The 14,783-nt window shown below is 47.2% G+C and overlaps 4 protein-coding genes across 15 annotated transcripts in view; 1 reads left to right on the forward strand and 3 right to left on the reverse strand.

The window, feature by feature from the left end:
- The window catches only part of ovol1a (ovo-like zinc finger 1a), a 5,384-nt gene extending 4,309 nt beyond the window's left edge, over positions 1-1,075 (reverse strand). The window contains exons 1-3 of one of the 4 annotated variants that reach the window (XM_085905757.1): positions 970-1,075; positions 339-443; positions 1-72 (exon numbers count right to left, since the gene is read on the reverse strand). The exon at positions 1-72 is cut by the window's left edge and continues 122 nt beyond it. The gene's annotated coding sequence lies outside the window, so the exon portion shown is untranslated. Of the gene's footprint in view, positions 73-135; positions 281-338; positions 593-969 lie in introns of those variants that run through there. The other 3 variants (XM_085905758.1, XM_085905756.1, XM_085905759.1) reach the window with 3 other exon arrangements.
- A 1,596-nt stretch (positions 1,076-2,671) lies between these two features.
- On the forward strand, positions 2,672-5,276 carry cmasa (cytidine monophosphate N-acetylneuraminic acid synthetase a). The gene is made up of 8 exons (XM_085905755.1): positions 2,672-2,995; positions 3,524-3,666; positions 3,744-3,899; positions 3,965-4,098; positions 4,168-4,262; positions 4,322-4,493; positions 4,566-4,731; positions 4,802-5,276. The coding sequence occupies exons 1-8, from the start codon at positions 2,772-2,774 to the stop codon at positions 5,002-5,004; spliced, it is 1,293 nt and encodes a 430-aa protein (XP_085761881.1). The 5' UTR covers positions 2,672-2,771; the 3' UTR covers positions 5,005-5,276.
- On the reverse strand, positions 5,252-10,319 carry LOC147060149 (E3 ubiquitin-protein ligase TRIM39). 2 transcript variants are annotated; one of them, XM_085905743.1, is made up of 14 exons: positions 10,171-10,319; positions 9,308-9,449; positions 8,985-9,234; positions 8,686-8,891; positions 8,507-8,611; positions 8,212-8,307; positions 7,871-8,104; positions 7,519-7,666; positions 7,397-7,444; positions 7,131-7,157; positions 6,952-7,016; positions 6,774-6,884; positions 6,593-6,711; positions 5,252-5,657 (listed from the first exon to the last, which is right to left on the reverse strand). In XM_085905743.1, exons 2-14 carry the CDS (start codon positions 9,446-9,448, stop codon positions 5,408-5,410), a joined length of 1,800 nt encoding a protein of 599 aa, XP_085761869.1. In that variant the 5' UTR covers position 9,449; positions 10,171-10,319; the 3' UTR covers positions 5,252-5,407. The 2 variants fall into 2 exon arrangements, with proteins under 2 accessions (XP_085761869.1, XP_085761870.1); XM_085905744.1 differs by having other exon boundaries at positions 7,871-8,099; positions 8,210-8,307.
- tkfc (triokinase/FMN cyclase) overlaps positions 10,229-14,783 on the reverse strand; it is a 57,662-nt gene continuing 53,107 nt past the window's right edge. For 7 of the 8 annotated variants that reach the window (XM_085905746.1, XM_085905750.1, XM_085905749.1 and 4 more), the window contains 17 exons: positions 14,388-14,472; positions 13,740-13,929; positions 13,576-13,680; positions 13,308-13,495; positions 13,147-13,225; positions 12,990-13,079; positions 12,803-12,837; positions 12,660-12,744; positions 12,499-12,588; positions 12,309-12,425; positions 12,038-12,157; positions 11,766-11,903; positions 11,552-11,658; positions 11,374-11,480; positions 11,042-11,075; positions 10,858-10,950; positions 10,611-10,766 (listed from right to left, as the gene is read on the reverse strand). In XM_085905746.1, coding sequence (XP_085761872.1) covers positions 10,611-10,766; positions 10,858-10,950; positions 11,042-11,075; positions 11,374-11,480; positions 11,552-11,658; positions 11,766-11,903; positions 12,038-12,157; positions 12,309-12,425; positions 12,499-12,588; positions 12,660-12,744; positions 12,803-12,837; positions 12,990-13,079; positions 13,147-13,225; positions 13,308-13,495; positions 13,576-13,680; positions 13,740-13,929; positions 14,388-14,393 — 1,740 coding nt within the window. In that variant the 5' untranslated portion in view covers positions 14,394-14,472. Of the gene's footprint in view, positions 10,372-10,608; positions 10,767-10,857; positions 10,951-11,041; positions 11,076-11,373; positions 11,481-11,551; positions 11,659-11,765; positions 11,904-12,037; positions 12,158-12,308; positions 12,426-12,498; positions 12,589-12,659; positions 12,745-12,802; positions 12,838-12,989; positions 13,080-13,146; positions 13,226-13,307; positions 13,496-13,575; positions 13,681-13,739; positions 13,930-14,387; positions 14,473-14,783 lie in introns of those variants that run through there. The other variant, XM_085905752.1, reaches the window with a different exon arrangement.

The raw sequence follows: 14,783 nt of genomic DNA on the forward strand, positions 1-14,783 counted from the left end.
CTTCTTTTCTTTTCCCTCCGCCTCCGCACACCTGAGCTTCTCCGTGCAGTTGCACGCAGGTGAGGAGTCCACCTGAGCAAAAGTCCGTTATTTATTCCCCGCGTGGACTGAGAGCGACAAGGACTGTCCACGCACTCGCACTTTACTCGCACACGTAAGGAAGTCCGCGTCGCGACAACTTTGGCGGATCGAGCGGGACGGCCACGCACAGGTAGTCGCTTTTAGAGTAGGGCGAGCGGCGGCAGCGCGCATGCGCCTCAGAAATAACGGTGACAAGGAGAGGTAGAAAAAGAAGGGAGAAAGAGTTCGCTCCCTTTGGGGCGGAGGCCTCAATTTACCTGCTCGACCGGTTAGCCCGCCTTTCCCACTCTGCCTGCACCGAGGAGGGCTGCAAATGAATGCGCTCGTGTGAGCCTCACAAATCCCCATCAGATTGAAAAATGCTACAAATACACGAAGAAATGATGATCGGTTCCAACATAGCACATTTTGATCACGTGTTCCCGATGCACATGGCCGAATTACGTCTTTTCAAGTGACTTGAATTGTTTTACATCTTTTTTTATGCTAAACTGAAATTGAAAGCTTAAAACCGAACAATGCATATTTTGCCCATTGGAGTAAAAAAGAAAGAAGTGAAAAACAACAAAACAATAGGAATCGTTTGCTTACGAGGAAAAACAAGATAATAATATGTATTACCATGACTAAGCGGTAAATCATCAACCATATTCACCTAAAAAAATAGTTTCTTTTTAGATTTTTAAGTTAATTAGATTGAATTAAGTGAATTCAAATGTTAGTTCGTTTTTTTTACCATTTTAACTTTAAATAAATAAAAACAAAAATCAAAGCTCATTTTTCCCACTAGGAAAAAGCTAAACCACAAGCTCAACGAAGTTTTAGAAAATACAAGCAAAAAACAATTAAAGCATGCTTAGCTCTCGAATGAATTGAGGTCACACAAACCTGGCTGAGATTTTCTATGGAACATTAATGAATATTTTTCAATTACTGCGGGGAAAAAAATACATGAAACGTTCAGCCCTGCTCAACATTGTGTAAAAATCCTATTACAAGCTGCAATTCTTTTAAAGGTTGGTGTGAACATGCACGCGTCACATAGGAGAGGCTGATGGGTGTGTGGTATGCTACCCGGGCGGTCCAGGGAGTTTGGGGCCGGCAGAGCACGGGGAAGTTCCACATCTTTCTGACCGTTGGACCTCTTGCCTTTCAATCCCTTTACCCAACGTACAGAGAAACAAAAACTTTTTGGGAGGGGAAAATCAACTGTGAGTGACTACTCACATGCACATACATGTATTTTAGTCGGGCCTAATTCCTCCATGATGGGCAGAAATACTGGTCAGGTGGCATAGCTGTGCGTGTGTGCAAAGAGATGATTGAACTTAATGCGGAACAGTTTGATGCATACGTGCCTTGACATTGACTGCTGCGTTGGAGAAATAATAAAATAAATAATCTTGTATCCCACCTCTATCCCAAAAGTCATATGGGAAAGGCTGGATGAACTAGAATTGGCAATTTCTGGAGAAATTGCGTGTGAAGGCGAAGGCACTTCACACTATTGTGGGACTCGAAATGATGATTAAATGACATAAAAATGGTAAATTGATAATGCTGATTAAATAAAAATAAAACTGGTAATTTAATGATGATGATGAAAATAATTATTAAAATGTGTTAAAATTGAATGAATGAAAAATTAATGAATAAAAAAATTAGAGCCAACCGGGATTCGAACTCGCTCACGGAAGTGGCTCGTGGTCAGATGACCATTGTATTCTTACTGAGCTAAACAGCGACTTAATGTTCCTGCGGTGGAATGATGCTATTAAACAAGAAATAAAAAAGGTGAATTCCGTTAAAACGGTAAAATGATGTTTTTAACTTAAAATTAAATGAATAACTAAATGAATTAATGATGATGATGAAAATAATTATTAAAGTGATGTGTTAAAATTGAATGAATGAAAAAAAAATATTGGTCAAGCGGGATTCGAACTCGCACGGGAACAGCGGTCGTGTTCCAAATTCCAGTCTCTTCTTACTGAGCTAAACAACGGCTTAGTGTTGCTGTGGTGATATTAAACAAGAAATAAAAAAGGTAAATGCCGTTAAAACGGTAAAATGATGTTTTTAACTTAAAATTAAATGAATAACTAAATGAATGAATGGAAAATAAATAAATAAAAAATAAAAGAGTTAAATAAACGAGTTAAGGAAAGAAATCATGAAAAAAGTTGTCAGATGTCAAAATTTGAACTCACTCCTGAACGTCGCTCGTGTCTAATGTGCCATTAAGAATGAATGGGGGATTTTAAGGCACAAATTTGCTAATTATGCAAAAACGGTAAATGTTATGAACAAATAAAATACTAGCAGTCATGCCGTGAATTTTTGGAACGTGTGAAAGTTGGAATGGAGTGAATCGGTTAAAGCATGTGGGAGTAGTTAGGTGTCAAAAAAGTGGGAGGAATAAAGTAGGATAATAATAAGAAGAAGAAAAATAAAGTAGAATAACAATAGTGTGAAGGCCTTCGCCTTCACACTAATAAACGGGTTGGCACTTTTGGGTCGGTAAAATACATTTCCAGATGCTTTACTGCAACTGACCAACAGAAGGCAGCAGAGAGCATTCATGAGCCCAAGAGTGCTGAAGAAGAGTGCAACCCGGATGTGGCAGAGACACGCCCCACTCGGACTTCCTTAGTTTCTCGTACCGAAGCAACCTTCTACACTTCCGAATTATGTCCTCCAGGAAGAGATTTGTGGACGGCGACGCTATCGCCGCCGGCGGTGGGGCCGGAGGCAAACTGAGCAAATCTGGAAGCGGGAAGCGGCACATCGCTGCACTCGTCCTGGCTAGGGGTGGAAGCAAAGGTATCCCCCTGAAGAACATCAAGATGTTGGCCGGGGTGCCGCTTATTGGCTGGGTCGTCAGAGCAGCGGTGGACTCTGAGCTCTTCGACAGGTACATTCACTTAATGTCGTCGCGATGGTGAAGCGAGCCGTGCACTTGCCAGTGTACTTTGGCGTCGATCCTTTATTTGCTTTTGTTATGTGTCGTTATCTGCGCATGCTCAATGGAATGTCAAAAGGTAGCCACTTTTGTTTCGGTTTACGACGAATCTTTACGAAAAGGCAATGCACCATCGCTACAATATCTGAGATTAAGATATTTAAGTACACATCGATGGCCGAAACTGCCCAAAAAAAACCTGACGTGATCTGGAAGTAGACGTGTGACTCTGGTTGGAGGTTGGTCATGTGACTTCTCTGTCACAACACAGGGCGGGATTATATGGTTGAGTGACTGAACGAAGGGATTCCTGCAGGTAGTTGTGAGTTTAGTTATCTACAAAACCTAGTGCAACTGTACAATAAATTGTTTCCTTACTGTGTGGCGATGTCTCTAACTTTGATTTGTAAATGCTTTTAAATGTTGAATTTAGTGAAGGCACCTTGTTTTTCTCTAGACTGTCCACGTATCTGTTCACAGTGTATGGGTGTCAACTGACCACGACAAGATCGAGGAGGTGGCCCTGGCTTGGGGCGCCCAGGTGCACCGGCGAAGTCCCGAAGTCTCCCGAGACTCTTCGTCTTCGCTGGAGACCATGCAGGAGTTCGTCCGACTCAATCCACGTACGGAATGGCACGCTTGTGAATATTTGGAGCCCCCGCTCGAAAAGGAACGCTGACCTGTTTGTCTTTCTGTGCAGAGGTGGACGTCGTGTGCCACTTCCAGGCCACGTCGCCGTGTCTCCACCCGTTCCACATCAAGGAAGCCTTGGAGCTCATCACCCAGCACGGCTACGACTCTGTCTTCTCTGTGGTCCGGAGGCACCAGTTCCGCTGGCAGGAGGTCAAGAAAGGATGTAAGTGAAGCCGGGAGCCTCTGCTTTCCGCTGCCCTGGTTTCAAAGTGCTGCTCTTCCCCTCAGGTCCAGAAATGACCAAGGCCCTCAACCTGGACCCGAGCAACCGTCCTCGGCGTCAGGACTGGGATGGCGAGCTGTGTGAGAACGGCTCCTTTTACTTTAACACCAAAGAGCTCATCGAGCAGGGGAACCCGCAGGTGAAGTAGTCGCTTTGTCGTGTGGTGGAATTCAGCAAGCGTGAGACTAACTAGCCCGCTGTTGTGCAGAGTGGGAAGGTATCCTACTACGAGATGCTTCCCGAGTACAGCGTAGACATTGACGTCGATATCGACTGGCCTGTCGCAGAGCAGAGAGTCCTCAGGTAAAGATCAAATCAAGACCTTCCTGCAGATGAACATCTCAAATCCCCAAATTTGGCAGATACGGCTACTTCGGTCGAGGGACTCCGGAAGTTGTTCGATTGATGTTCTGTAAAGTATCGGGATGTTTAACGGACGGGAAGATCTACCTGTCGGCGGCCGGGGACGAGATGATGTCCATCAACAGCCGAGACACCTCCGCCATCCGCATGTTACAGAAAGAGGACGTGGAGGTCGTGGACACGCGCCGGTCGCGAGCCACCGCCCGGGTCTTCTCCACTTGACTTGTGCGCGCTCGTCCGCAGGTGGTGCTGTTGACCACCACCGAGGACCCGGTGGAGCAGACGCTGGCCGATAAATTGGCCAAGCGGACGGGCTGCCGGGTGATGCGTGTGGGAACCAAGCCCGTCGACGATTTGGCGTCCGAGTTGAAGTCCAGCAAGTTGGTTTGGAAAGACGTGGCATACATGGGTAATCCGTCTCTCCGACCCTCTTGAGAACTGCACATGGCTCCATCCGTGACGTCTTTGTCTGTCGCCAGGTAACGACGCGCCAGACGTGGACTGCCTCAACCTGGCCGGCTTGAGCGCCGTACCCGCCGACGCGCCGGTTGTGGCCATCAACGCGTGCAAGTACACGTGCCACCGCGCGAGCGGCGACGGCGTCGTCCGGGAGTTTGCCGAGCACATTTTGATGCAGAAGGCGAAAGCCAAGTCTCAACTGAAGCAAGACCGCATCAACTGACGTCAGGCGCTGAAACTTTTTCATTCGAATCGGGGACTCAATCGACTCTCGCCAGTAGCGCTGCATTACAATCAAGATTACTCCACGTTATGATTTGACGTGTGACCAACCCGTGGGCGTGTCCTATCGAAGCCAATCATGAAGGAAATGGGTATGTTAATGCTAATTAGCTAACTCACTATATTAAAGTCACTTGGATGGAAATTTCAAAATCTAAAATTGTTTGCAATAGTACATAATAAAATCATTTGATCTAAAACAATCAAGCTTTATATTATAATATTTTTTTTGCTTGCATGAATATCTCTGAAATAAGACAGTTTCAATCGATTGAAGAAATCCAGCAAGAAGAATCAACGTGAATCAGGTGTGGCGTCAAGCAAACAGGACGTGTCGGGTTGGCTCATTCCGACATGTCGACGGGCATAATGATGAGCGGCCCGTCGTTCTTTCCAGACCTGTTGGTGCAGGGGCTGAAGAAGGGGAGGATGCACTCTGTGAACGTGTCGTTGAATGTATAGATGTGCATTTTGGCCTCCACGTTGTAGAAGGAAACCTGTCCTCGCTCATAATCGACAAAAATCCCGATCCTGTTGGGTCGGAGGTTGAGGTGGACGTCGGTAGACGGCTCGGTGCGAAAAGCGTACTTGTTCCTGTGAACGGGTTAGGGTTGCTTGTTTTAGGATGGGTACGCGACTCACAAACAAAAAATGTGATTTTTGGCTATTAGGAGCAATTTCAGGATGAACCTAAATTGACATTTACAGGTGAATTCAACTCTGCGACTGAACTAAAAAATTGGGGAAAAAATAAATGGTGGTATTATCTGCACTGATAAGATTTATTTTTCCCTTTCGGGGGCCCAAAAAATGTATTTTTTTTATTTTTTTTACAAACAATTAAGAAAATTGTTGATTAAATGTTCCCTCCAGGGTACAATGGAATTGTGGAAAATTTTTCCCGGGAAAAAAAAAAAAGGGGGGGGGGTTCAGTGCCCCCACGGCTTTCCCACTAGCTCCGGCAGTGCTTATCAGGAAGCATCTACTACTTCATAATAGCAAACAACTGATTACATCCTCTTCTCAAATTCGTTCTCAAAGGTCGCGGAGCCATGAGTGATGCAATGAATACAACAATGAGCTGACGAAGTGGTTTGATAAGAGGAAATGAATCTGCCAGCAAACTAACCTTGATTGACGGCTTACCGAAATGTAATCGAAACATTCTCATTTGTTAATGTCCTAAAAACATCGTGTTTGAGGCACATTTGATTTGCGCAGAGGGAAGAGGCGGATTTTTTTGTTTTCAACTTATTTTCAAAACTTTGTATTATTTCCATGTATTATTTACATTTATTTTGAATTTATTTTTCAATATGTGTTATGACGGCAGATTTTGATTGACTGTCACATCCTGAACATTGTCTTATTAATTTGTTTGAATTATTTTGTAAATAGTTGAATTAACATTTATGTCTGACTTTCGTGTTCACTTCAGCTATGCTTGTGCTCTCTAAATAAAGTTTATTTTAGCTTCATCCTGAAATTTCACATCACGTTTGGTTAACTTGATTATCCTGATGACTCACTTGTCTCTCAAACTGAGGAACCAGTATCCATTATTTGGTGTCACCTCAATCCTGCCTTTCCTGTTGATGGACTGTTTGGCGACGCCCAGATCCCAGTCCGTCTTCCCGCCCACTTGAACCTGACCCGGAGGCACAACGTTCAAAAGGCGTCGTTCGTACCATAGCTAACGTGCGCGCTTACCTCCCAGTAATGTCGCCCGGAGGAGATGGCCTCCCTCCCCAGGACGCAAACGACGCGATCAAACCGCTCCACGTTGTCGGGAAGCAACTGGTGTCGATCGCTGCAGCGCACCTGCACAAGCGGACACCGACGTGAGAGTGCCGCAAACCCGCTTTGAGAGAAGACTTAGACGCCTCACGCTCTTCATGTCGTCGGACAGGATAAGCCTGGGATGGGCTGTGTTGCAGTCCAGAGTTATGTCCACTGCGGGATGGGAGAAAGAAGGCGGATGTTAGCTCAGGGACGGACGGACGGACGGGGGGGGGGGGAGGGTCCATGTACACAAACATATATGCTTGCAATGCTTGGCCAACCTACCTGCGTACTCTTGCACTCTTCTCATCTCTGCGGAGAAGCAGACATGTTATGACATCACACAAATATGTCTGTACTGTATAAGCATGTGTGTGTGTGTGTGTGTGTGTGTGTGTGTGTGTGTGTGTGTGTGTGTGTGTGTGTGTGTGTGTGTGTGTGTGTGTGTGTGTGGCCCAAGGGTGTCCAAAGTCAGACCCAGGGCATGTTGTGTTTTACCACGTTTGGATTATTTTTGAAAAGCGTTTGGATGTACACAATGCGACACTCACTTGGCTGAGGACGTGCCAGGCTGGTCTCCAGTGATGAGGCAGTGAAACCTAAAGAATTCACATGATTGAAATGAAAACGAATTTTCAGACCATTGGAGTGAAATTCGATATTTTGGACTCACCTGTCTCTGTGATGCCCCTCAGCTGCTCCTGGAACTTTTCCACCTCACCAGCCAGCGACCTGTAGATGGCGCTGATCCCCAGGTCGGACGATACGAAAACCCCCGACCAGTCTTTGGTGGGCGGAGGGGCAGGGAGTGTGGCGAAATTCTGTGGCAAAGACAAATTGAACCCTTTTCCCCCCAGAGTCTTGCTATCCAGCTTTAGCTACTAGTACGCTATTTGTGTGAGGCAATACGTCTGTCGTCGAATGACTCTTACTAAAACAACGAAAAGCGTCAAATTGCAAAAGCAATACATTGGCATTTCTCTCGTTCATAATCTGACAATCCGAAATTGACACTCACGGCTCACCTTGACACCCTGCAGGTGGTCGTCGGTTGTGGCGAGTTGTGTGAGAACGCTCTCCCTCTTTCGCAGTTCTTGCACCTCCAACTCCAGTTGCCGTATCAACGTGTTGGCCTGGTTCTCCGCCGCGCGCCGGTTGGCTTGCATGACCTGCATCAGCTCAGCCTGGGCTCGCTCGATGGTGGCCATCAGCGCCGAGAACATACAGACGCTGTCCGTCGTGGCCCGCTCCACCACCAGCTGGGTCCAGACAAAAAAATCCAAAAGAAACTTCTCAAAACAGACGAACAATTCTCCCCAGTGGAACGAGTCGAACAAAGCAAAGTGCGCGTAAAGGACAGACAGACCTCCAGTTGGGATACCGATGTTCGGATCTCTTCGATCTTCAGGAGCCTTTCTTGGATCATCTCCCGGGTCTGCTGCTCCGTCTCTTTGAGCTGGGCCTGTATGTGCAGAAAAACCCCCACATTCATTTCATGAAATTTGAATGCTATTTTTGGAAACAGACATCGAGTCTTATTGTATAAGAACATCGAAAAACAATTACAATTGTTTTGTTAACAATGCTTCAACTGTAACTGTGGCTCTCCTTGCTCCCATGAGGACCTTCATTGCTGAGAGGGGCCATCTTTATTTGCCCACCTGCTTCTCTGTCCACGCCGCTTCCATCGTCACCGTGTCGTGAGCCGAATGCGTCTCGACCTCGCAGTTGGGACAGATGCACTCCCCGTCGGTGCGACAGAAAATCTGCCACCGAAGACCGCAATGAATTGGTTGCCGCCGTCACAACAAAAAGTGTGCAACCGACGACGTGCGGCTACCATGATGCCCCTGTGGTGAAGGTCGCAAAGAGGAAGGCTGTGGCCGCTCGCCGCCCCGCTCACGGTGAACCTTCTTCGGCCGTAGGATTCGACCAAGCGAGGGGCCACTTGAGGGGGTCCACCGGGTGCAGAGATCGGACTTTGGACCGGGACCGACGAGGCCGTGAAGGCTGTGGACACGAGAGTCCCGGGGATGGCTTGACCACCTTGATTGTCAGACAACAGTCGTAAGGCCGTCAGCCCAGAAGCGCCGCCTAAATTCTTGTCGAGCTCTTACATTTTGTCAAGGGCCAACTGACCTTGCTCATTGATGCTCACTGGCAAGCTAGTGTGAGGTCGTGGCAGTTTCCTTGTCAGTTCGTCCAACAGCTCGTTCGGCATGGCGCACTCTCGCCCTTTTACTCCCTTCTTGTCCTTGGCCACGCCTCCTCCCTCTGCCCCGCCCCCGGACATGGACCTGAACTGCTCGGTGATCTCACGGAGGGTTCGGTTAATCTGGAGGTCCGGACGCTTGTGGAAGGTCCTTTTGCACAGAGGACACTGACATACCTGCAGAGGGAGAAGACATGGTGACGTTTGAGAGCACGGCAAGAGATTTTTGCGGAGTTCCTCAAGGATCTACCTTAGCCCCATCCCAGTACTGGTTGATGCAGGTGACGCAAAAGCTGTGGCCACACGGCGTGGACGACGGGTTAGTAAAAATATCCAAGCAGATTGAGCATTGGAACTGGTCGATTGACAGCAGACCACCATATAAGGACATCCTGTAGAAACACAAGTCATTTGATCTTAAAAATAAATTTGGAAGCGCACCAACAGACAATGAAAATAAACCACAGTTATGCTGTTTTAGTTACGAGACCATTTTGAAAAAGTCGGGCCCCATGATCGCCGACCCAATATCGAATCGCGGTCCAATTTCAAAACCGAACCGTGAGATGACGGCGACATGTGCGAAGGAGTCCGAGTCAACGCACATAAACACGTAAATCTGATTAGGATGAAGCGAAGATTTTAGGAATGAAGCGGAGTGAGATTTTATCACATCCCAAAGACCACATTCTGTACAAAGTCACTGTTTTTAATATGTTGCTCTTGTCAAGCTGGTTAGCTCCATTCAAAAAAAACCTAAAACGTTGTCAAGCTCAAAAATATGCCAAAAAAGACATGAAGACCTAATTACCATGTCAGCAAATTCCTGGTGACGTCACAAACATGACATTTACCACTGTTTTGCTTAAGCTAGTTGGTGTCATAACACTCTCAAATACAATAACCGGCAACGATAGTATCTTCAGAAGAAAAGTTTGAATTAACTCAAACCAGAGAGTGAAACCAAAGAAATGAAGACATTTGATAGCTTCCTTGTTTCAACCACAAATTCCTGTTGGCCTGCCTTCAAATCTTCTCTCGTTGATGACAACCACTTAACTTAGTTCCAATTAATTTCCACTTGATGCTTTACTAAGGGTCGGGAGTGTGTACCTGATTCTCAAGGGGTCGTCTCTGACGTCGACGCGGCCCTCTTGGGGATATGGAAGCGCTCTGCTGGGAGCCCGTCGTCAAAGTGAGAAATCAGGGTGTGTGACGACTGCGATTTTCCCCCGAGGCCACGCCCACTTGAGTGTCAACTTCCCAGCTCAATGTGGCCGGACTGGTTGAGTTGGGAGAACTGGGCACCTCCACCTTTATTTTGGCCAAAACAATTTCTTGCGGGGAAGCTTTGCAAAAAAATCTTTCAAAGTAGATTTTGGGAGTTTTGCGAAATGATTAATGGATGGAACTGTATTATCTGAGACATTCCTTTATATGTGTGTTTCCAAATGAAACGCATCCATTTATTCTACACTTTATTTCTTGCGGAATGGGTCTAAGTTTTGTGCGCTATGAACTTGTCATATAGTCGTGATGATGCGTTTCTACCACTACGGCTCTTCGAGGGCCTCCACCACGGCGCTCAAAATGGCGGCGACGGCCTTGGCTCCGGGGTCAGGCAGGGTGAGGCGCTCGGCTGCGATGTAGCTGGCTCGGCCCGCCTTGGCTGCGAGGCTACGAGTCGATTCGGCGCCGTCGGCTGCTCTCTGGACAGCGGCGCGAGTCTGTTAGGTTTCTCGTAGGCTTGCGCAATCGCGAGCAGCAATCGGTAAACAGGTTGAGAATGTTTTGCCGCACCTGAGCAGCTGCTTTCAGCGCGGCCATCTCTCCACCAGGGGGCGTGCTGTTGACTTTCATCAGCTCCTCTACGGCGGGGCACAGAGCGTCTAACTGTGGCGGGAGAGGACAGAAAGACGCTTGGAAAAATCAACCAAAAAAAGTGCTGATGAACGCAGAGCAAAAAACATTCCAAGTGACTCACCATGGTTCTGTCTCCCAAATCAGCACCGCCATATCTGTTGATACCAAAACGGATCCATTTTAGCATCGCCGCTCAGTCGTCATCAGATTCTTTCAGGGTTCGGTTTAGTTGAACACTAAGCTGATATTTTGCTGGATAAATTACAAAACTCTAACTGTACCTTTTGCCATCTCGCGGAAAAATCATTTAATTTTTTTCCCTGTCCTGACAGGAGACGTCGTCGGCATTGATCGATGAGCAAAGATATCGTTTGTAGTAAATAAATCATTTTCTGACCATAATGCCTGCTGATCGCTACATTGGTTGAGATTAAGTCAAATACTTATAGTCACCTTCTCATGGCCTGCATCCCTGCATGCACTGCATTGGCCCATGCTGCAGCGTGACTCCGCCCCCCGGTCATGTGACCGCTCGCTGCCGTGAGGAACAAACTGTACAACTGACAAAGACATCAATGGGTGAAAAAAAGCAAACATTTTTCAAAAACAAAAAAAAATCTTCATCACTTACTGCGCCTGAAGACCCGCCCATTTTCTCCTGAACCAATCCAGCAAGAGCAGACAACAGTTGTCCAGGGGAACCTGGGACCACGTGACTCTGGAGCCACACCTGAATGGCTGAGTGAGCATTTTCTTTCAATGAGGTGCGGTTCTCAAATTGAGACCCGGGGACCCCAAGGATGCTGCGAGTCCTAATATTGAGGTCCGCGAAAACAATTGGTCACCTTTGGCCGCCTGCGCATGAGTATTCCCGCAGTCGCCGTCCCCAGAAGCACGGTCCAACGCGTTGAGCTCTTCCTGGTATTCCAAAAGTGTAGAACACACCCTCTCCAGCACCTTGCGCATCACAGGACTTTGGGGTCCTAGCAGGGAGGGAAACAGAAGGTCAAGGTGATGCACCCCGAGAGGACACCCGGTTCGGTCAAAAAGGTGCAACGTTAGTCACGGGTTTAAAAATAAAAACTGCAGACACACAAATTATTCCATGAGTCTCAACCTTCGAGCAGCACATCTTGGGGTGCTCCTGTAGACATCGGGGTCGGGTCTGTGAGGTAGCTGCGGCCACTCGCACAACCGCCGCTTAGGTTCGGCCAGGCGGGGGCGCTAGTCTTGGCATCTAGATGAGAATGGGAGGGAAACATTGTAAGCTTCAAATATAGCGGCTCCTCTGTTCATGTGCTCACACATTCCAGAAGAAACATAAAGGGGAACATTTGATCACATCACATTTTATATTTGCCTGTTTTAAAAAGTTGTGTCTTCTTTACCAAAGAGTTTAAGTATTTCAGGATTGGCCCTCATCAAGGTCAGCGACATTCCAGCCATCTCCAGTGAGGTCATGAAAGACCCGGCCATCACCCTGGCGACCACCATCCCACGATTTTCTGCAAGCATTTGGAGACCATGAGTGCTGTGGGTTATTTTTGTTCATTAGCATGTGATCAAATGCGTCATCACCCAGACAGAGAAGAGTGGCACGAGTCACCACGGCCATCTCCAGACGTGACAGCGCCCCGAGATTGTTCACGCAGACAACGAGCACGTCACCTGTGTCGGAGTGGCAAAACGGCTCAAATCTAAACACAAATGGGAGGTCGCAAGCGGGATGCCCGGCCTACCGGTCTGCAGGTGCAAGCACGACTGACTCGCCGCGTTGGTCATGTGATCAATCATGGTTAACACCACTTCGTCTGCTGTCGCCACCTAGTGGGCAGAAATACGAGAGGGCATCTACAAAGGTTTTGCTCACTTTGGGACTCACCTTTGTTCTTCTGACCCCAGGCTCCCCGTGGATTCCTGCACGAGATGAACAGCACTTAGCCAAGGAAGTTCTGTTTTCATAAAAATAGTGCAGCAATCTTGGCTAACTAGTCACACATTATCACCCATCAACATTTTTTTTAGGGGGCATCACTAAATGGTGACTGCTCATCAATCTCCATGCTCACCCAGGCCGAGCTCCATGTCACCTGGAGGAAGCTCAAAAGATGGCCGACAGCCCGGAACGCTGCACGGAGACAAGCTGACTCCCAGCGTACCTGGAACACAACGCGGCGTTGATTCCTGCTAGTCGGAAAACGGGAACAATCCGGGACGGATCCTCACCTATGCCTCTCAAAACCTCCGTAACCTTGGCAACGATATGGACCAATGAGCAGCCTTCGTCTGCTAAGGCACCTGCCAGCTGAAGTAAACGCGTCATTACACCCTTCAAATGTGTTTTTGACACTGGGGGGGGATATTTTGGCTTTTTTTTTTTTTTTTACCTTGTGAATGAGAATAGTGCCACACAAGCCCCGCTTCCCGGCCTTACTGGGGCAGGTGAAAGCGCAGTCGTCAGCGACGACAACCATTTCGACATCCACCCCGTGGTTGCGGGCCTGCTCTGCGGCCAGCCCAAAGTTGAGGCGGTCTCCCGTGTAGTTCTTTACGATGAGAAGGACCCCGGATGCTCCTGAAGGGTCAGAGCCATGATTCATCATTTAAAACCGGGTCACCTGCTTTGATTGTGTTTGGGCCAGCAGGTCAGCTTACCTGCACCGTGTAGGCAAAGTATGGCAGCCAAGATGCTGGCAGGAGGTGGAGATGCAAAGACGCCCCCCGCGACTGCCGCCGACAGCATACCAGCACCCACGTAACCTGGATGCAACGTTTTCAAAGAGTTGCCATGCGTGCTGTTTGAGAGGTGTCAGATGTACCCCCGTGTGCAGGTTCGTGTCCCGATCCTCCTCCTGACAAAAGCGCCACTTTGCCGCTCATTTGGTCCAGATCTGAGCGCAGAACGACCCGGTGGCCCCGCAGCAGAGACAGTCCAGTGGAGGCCCGAACCAGGCCGAAGAGAGCTTCATCAACGCAGTCCTCTGTAGAGTTGATCAGCTTCTTTGGAGGCTGCAAAAACAAAAGAAAAAAGTTTGCATGATTCGTATGGCATGGACTCAAATTGAGTACATTTTGTTTCATGGTTTGTTAAACAACACCAGCCTTGGACGATCAATCAATAGCTCTTTAATTCGGTACAATTAGAGATTGGTGACATACATCACAAATTTTGCTTTCACAGAGACCTTGTCAAATAGATGACCGTATTTATTAAAAGTGTCCACATTATGAAGTTTGTACTTTGCAACCACAGTAGTTTTTAACATTTCTGTCAAGCATTCTAGCTCCATAAGTCAATATTGTGAAATAGGCAAGTCTAGGCTGTCGTTCATGCACGGACTTTGATCTCAGTTTGCAAAAACGTCTTTTTAAAGGTGTCAAAAGTCCTCATAACAAATACAAACAAATGTGCTGGAATCTAAGGCTCCCTCTTGAGGTTATGCGTTTTTTTCAAAATAAATTCTTACCTCCATGACAAGTTGACAACACTCGTGGGCGCGTTCCCTCTTTGCTCAGCGTGTGACGTCACACAGACCCAAGCGGATTTTCTCCCTTCGAAACAAAAGTCAATCGGTATAGTTTTCAAATTAAATGTTTAACGATGCGAGAGGCTGACCAAAAATGTTTAGAGACCTTGGATTTAATTCACGACCTGTATCGTATTACTTTTTATTTTATACGCAAAAAAAAAAAACACACTGGTTTGCTGGGCGAAACAAAATGTTTCTAAGTTAGTGACAAATAATATACACATGGTGATCGGATGAAATGTAAACAAACCGATGCATTGTGACTGATTTTATCATGCTACACGCCGGCGGTTTATTATGTGCATATGAAGCGATTATAAACAGGCGTAGCAC

The sequence above is a fragment of the Syngnathus leptorhynchus genome, chromosome 2, assembly GCF_054491065.1.
Source record: "Syngnathus leptorhynchus isolate UIUO chromosome 2, UIUO_Slep, whole genome shotgun sequence".
Taxonomy (NCBI): Eukaryota; Metazoa; Chordata; class Actinopteri; order Syngnathiformes; family Syngnathidae; genus Syngnathus; species Syngnathus leptorhynchus.

Coding starts and splice junctions, on each gene's coding strand:
- cmasa (XM_085905755.1), top strand. CDS start 2,772: ATGTCCTCCAGGAAGAGATTTGTGGACGGCGACGCTATCGCCGCCGGC. Junction 3,667..3,743: donor GTTCGTCCGACTCAATCCAC/GTACGGAATGGC, acceptor CTTTCTGTGCAG/AGGTGGACGTCGTGTGCCAC. Junction 3,900..3,964: donor GCAGGAGGTCAAGAAAGGAT/GTAAGTGAAGCC, acceptor TCTTCCCCTCAG/GTCCAGAAATGACCAAGGCC.
- LOC147060149 (XM_085905743.1), bottom strand. CDS start 9,448: ATGTCCTTATATGGTGGTCTGCTGTCAATCGACCAGTTCCAATGCTCA. Junction 8,612..8,685: donor TTCACCACAGGGGCATCATG/GTAGCCGCACGT, acceptor CTTCGGTGGCAG/ATTTTCTGTCGCACCGACGG. Junction 8,308..8,506: donor CGGCGTGGACAGAGAAGCAG/GTGGGCAAATAA, acceptor CTGCACATACAG/GCCCAGCTCAAAGAGACGGA.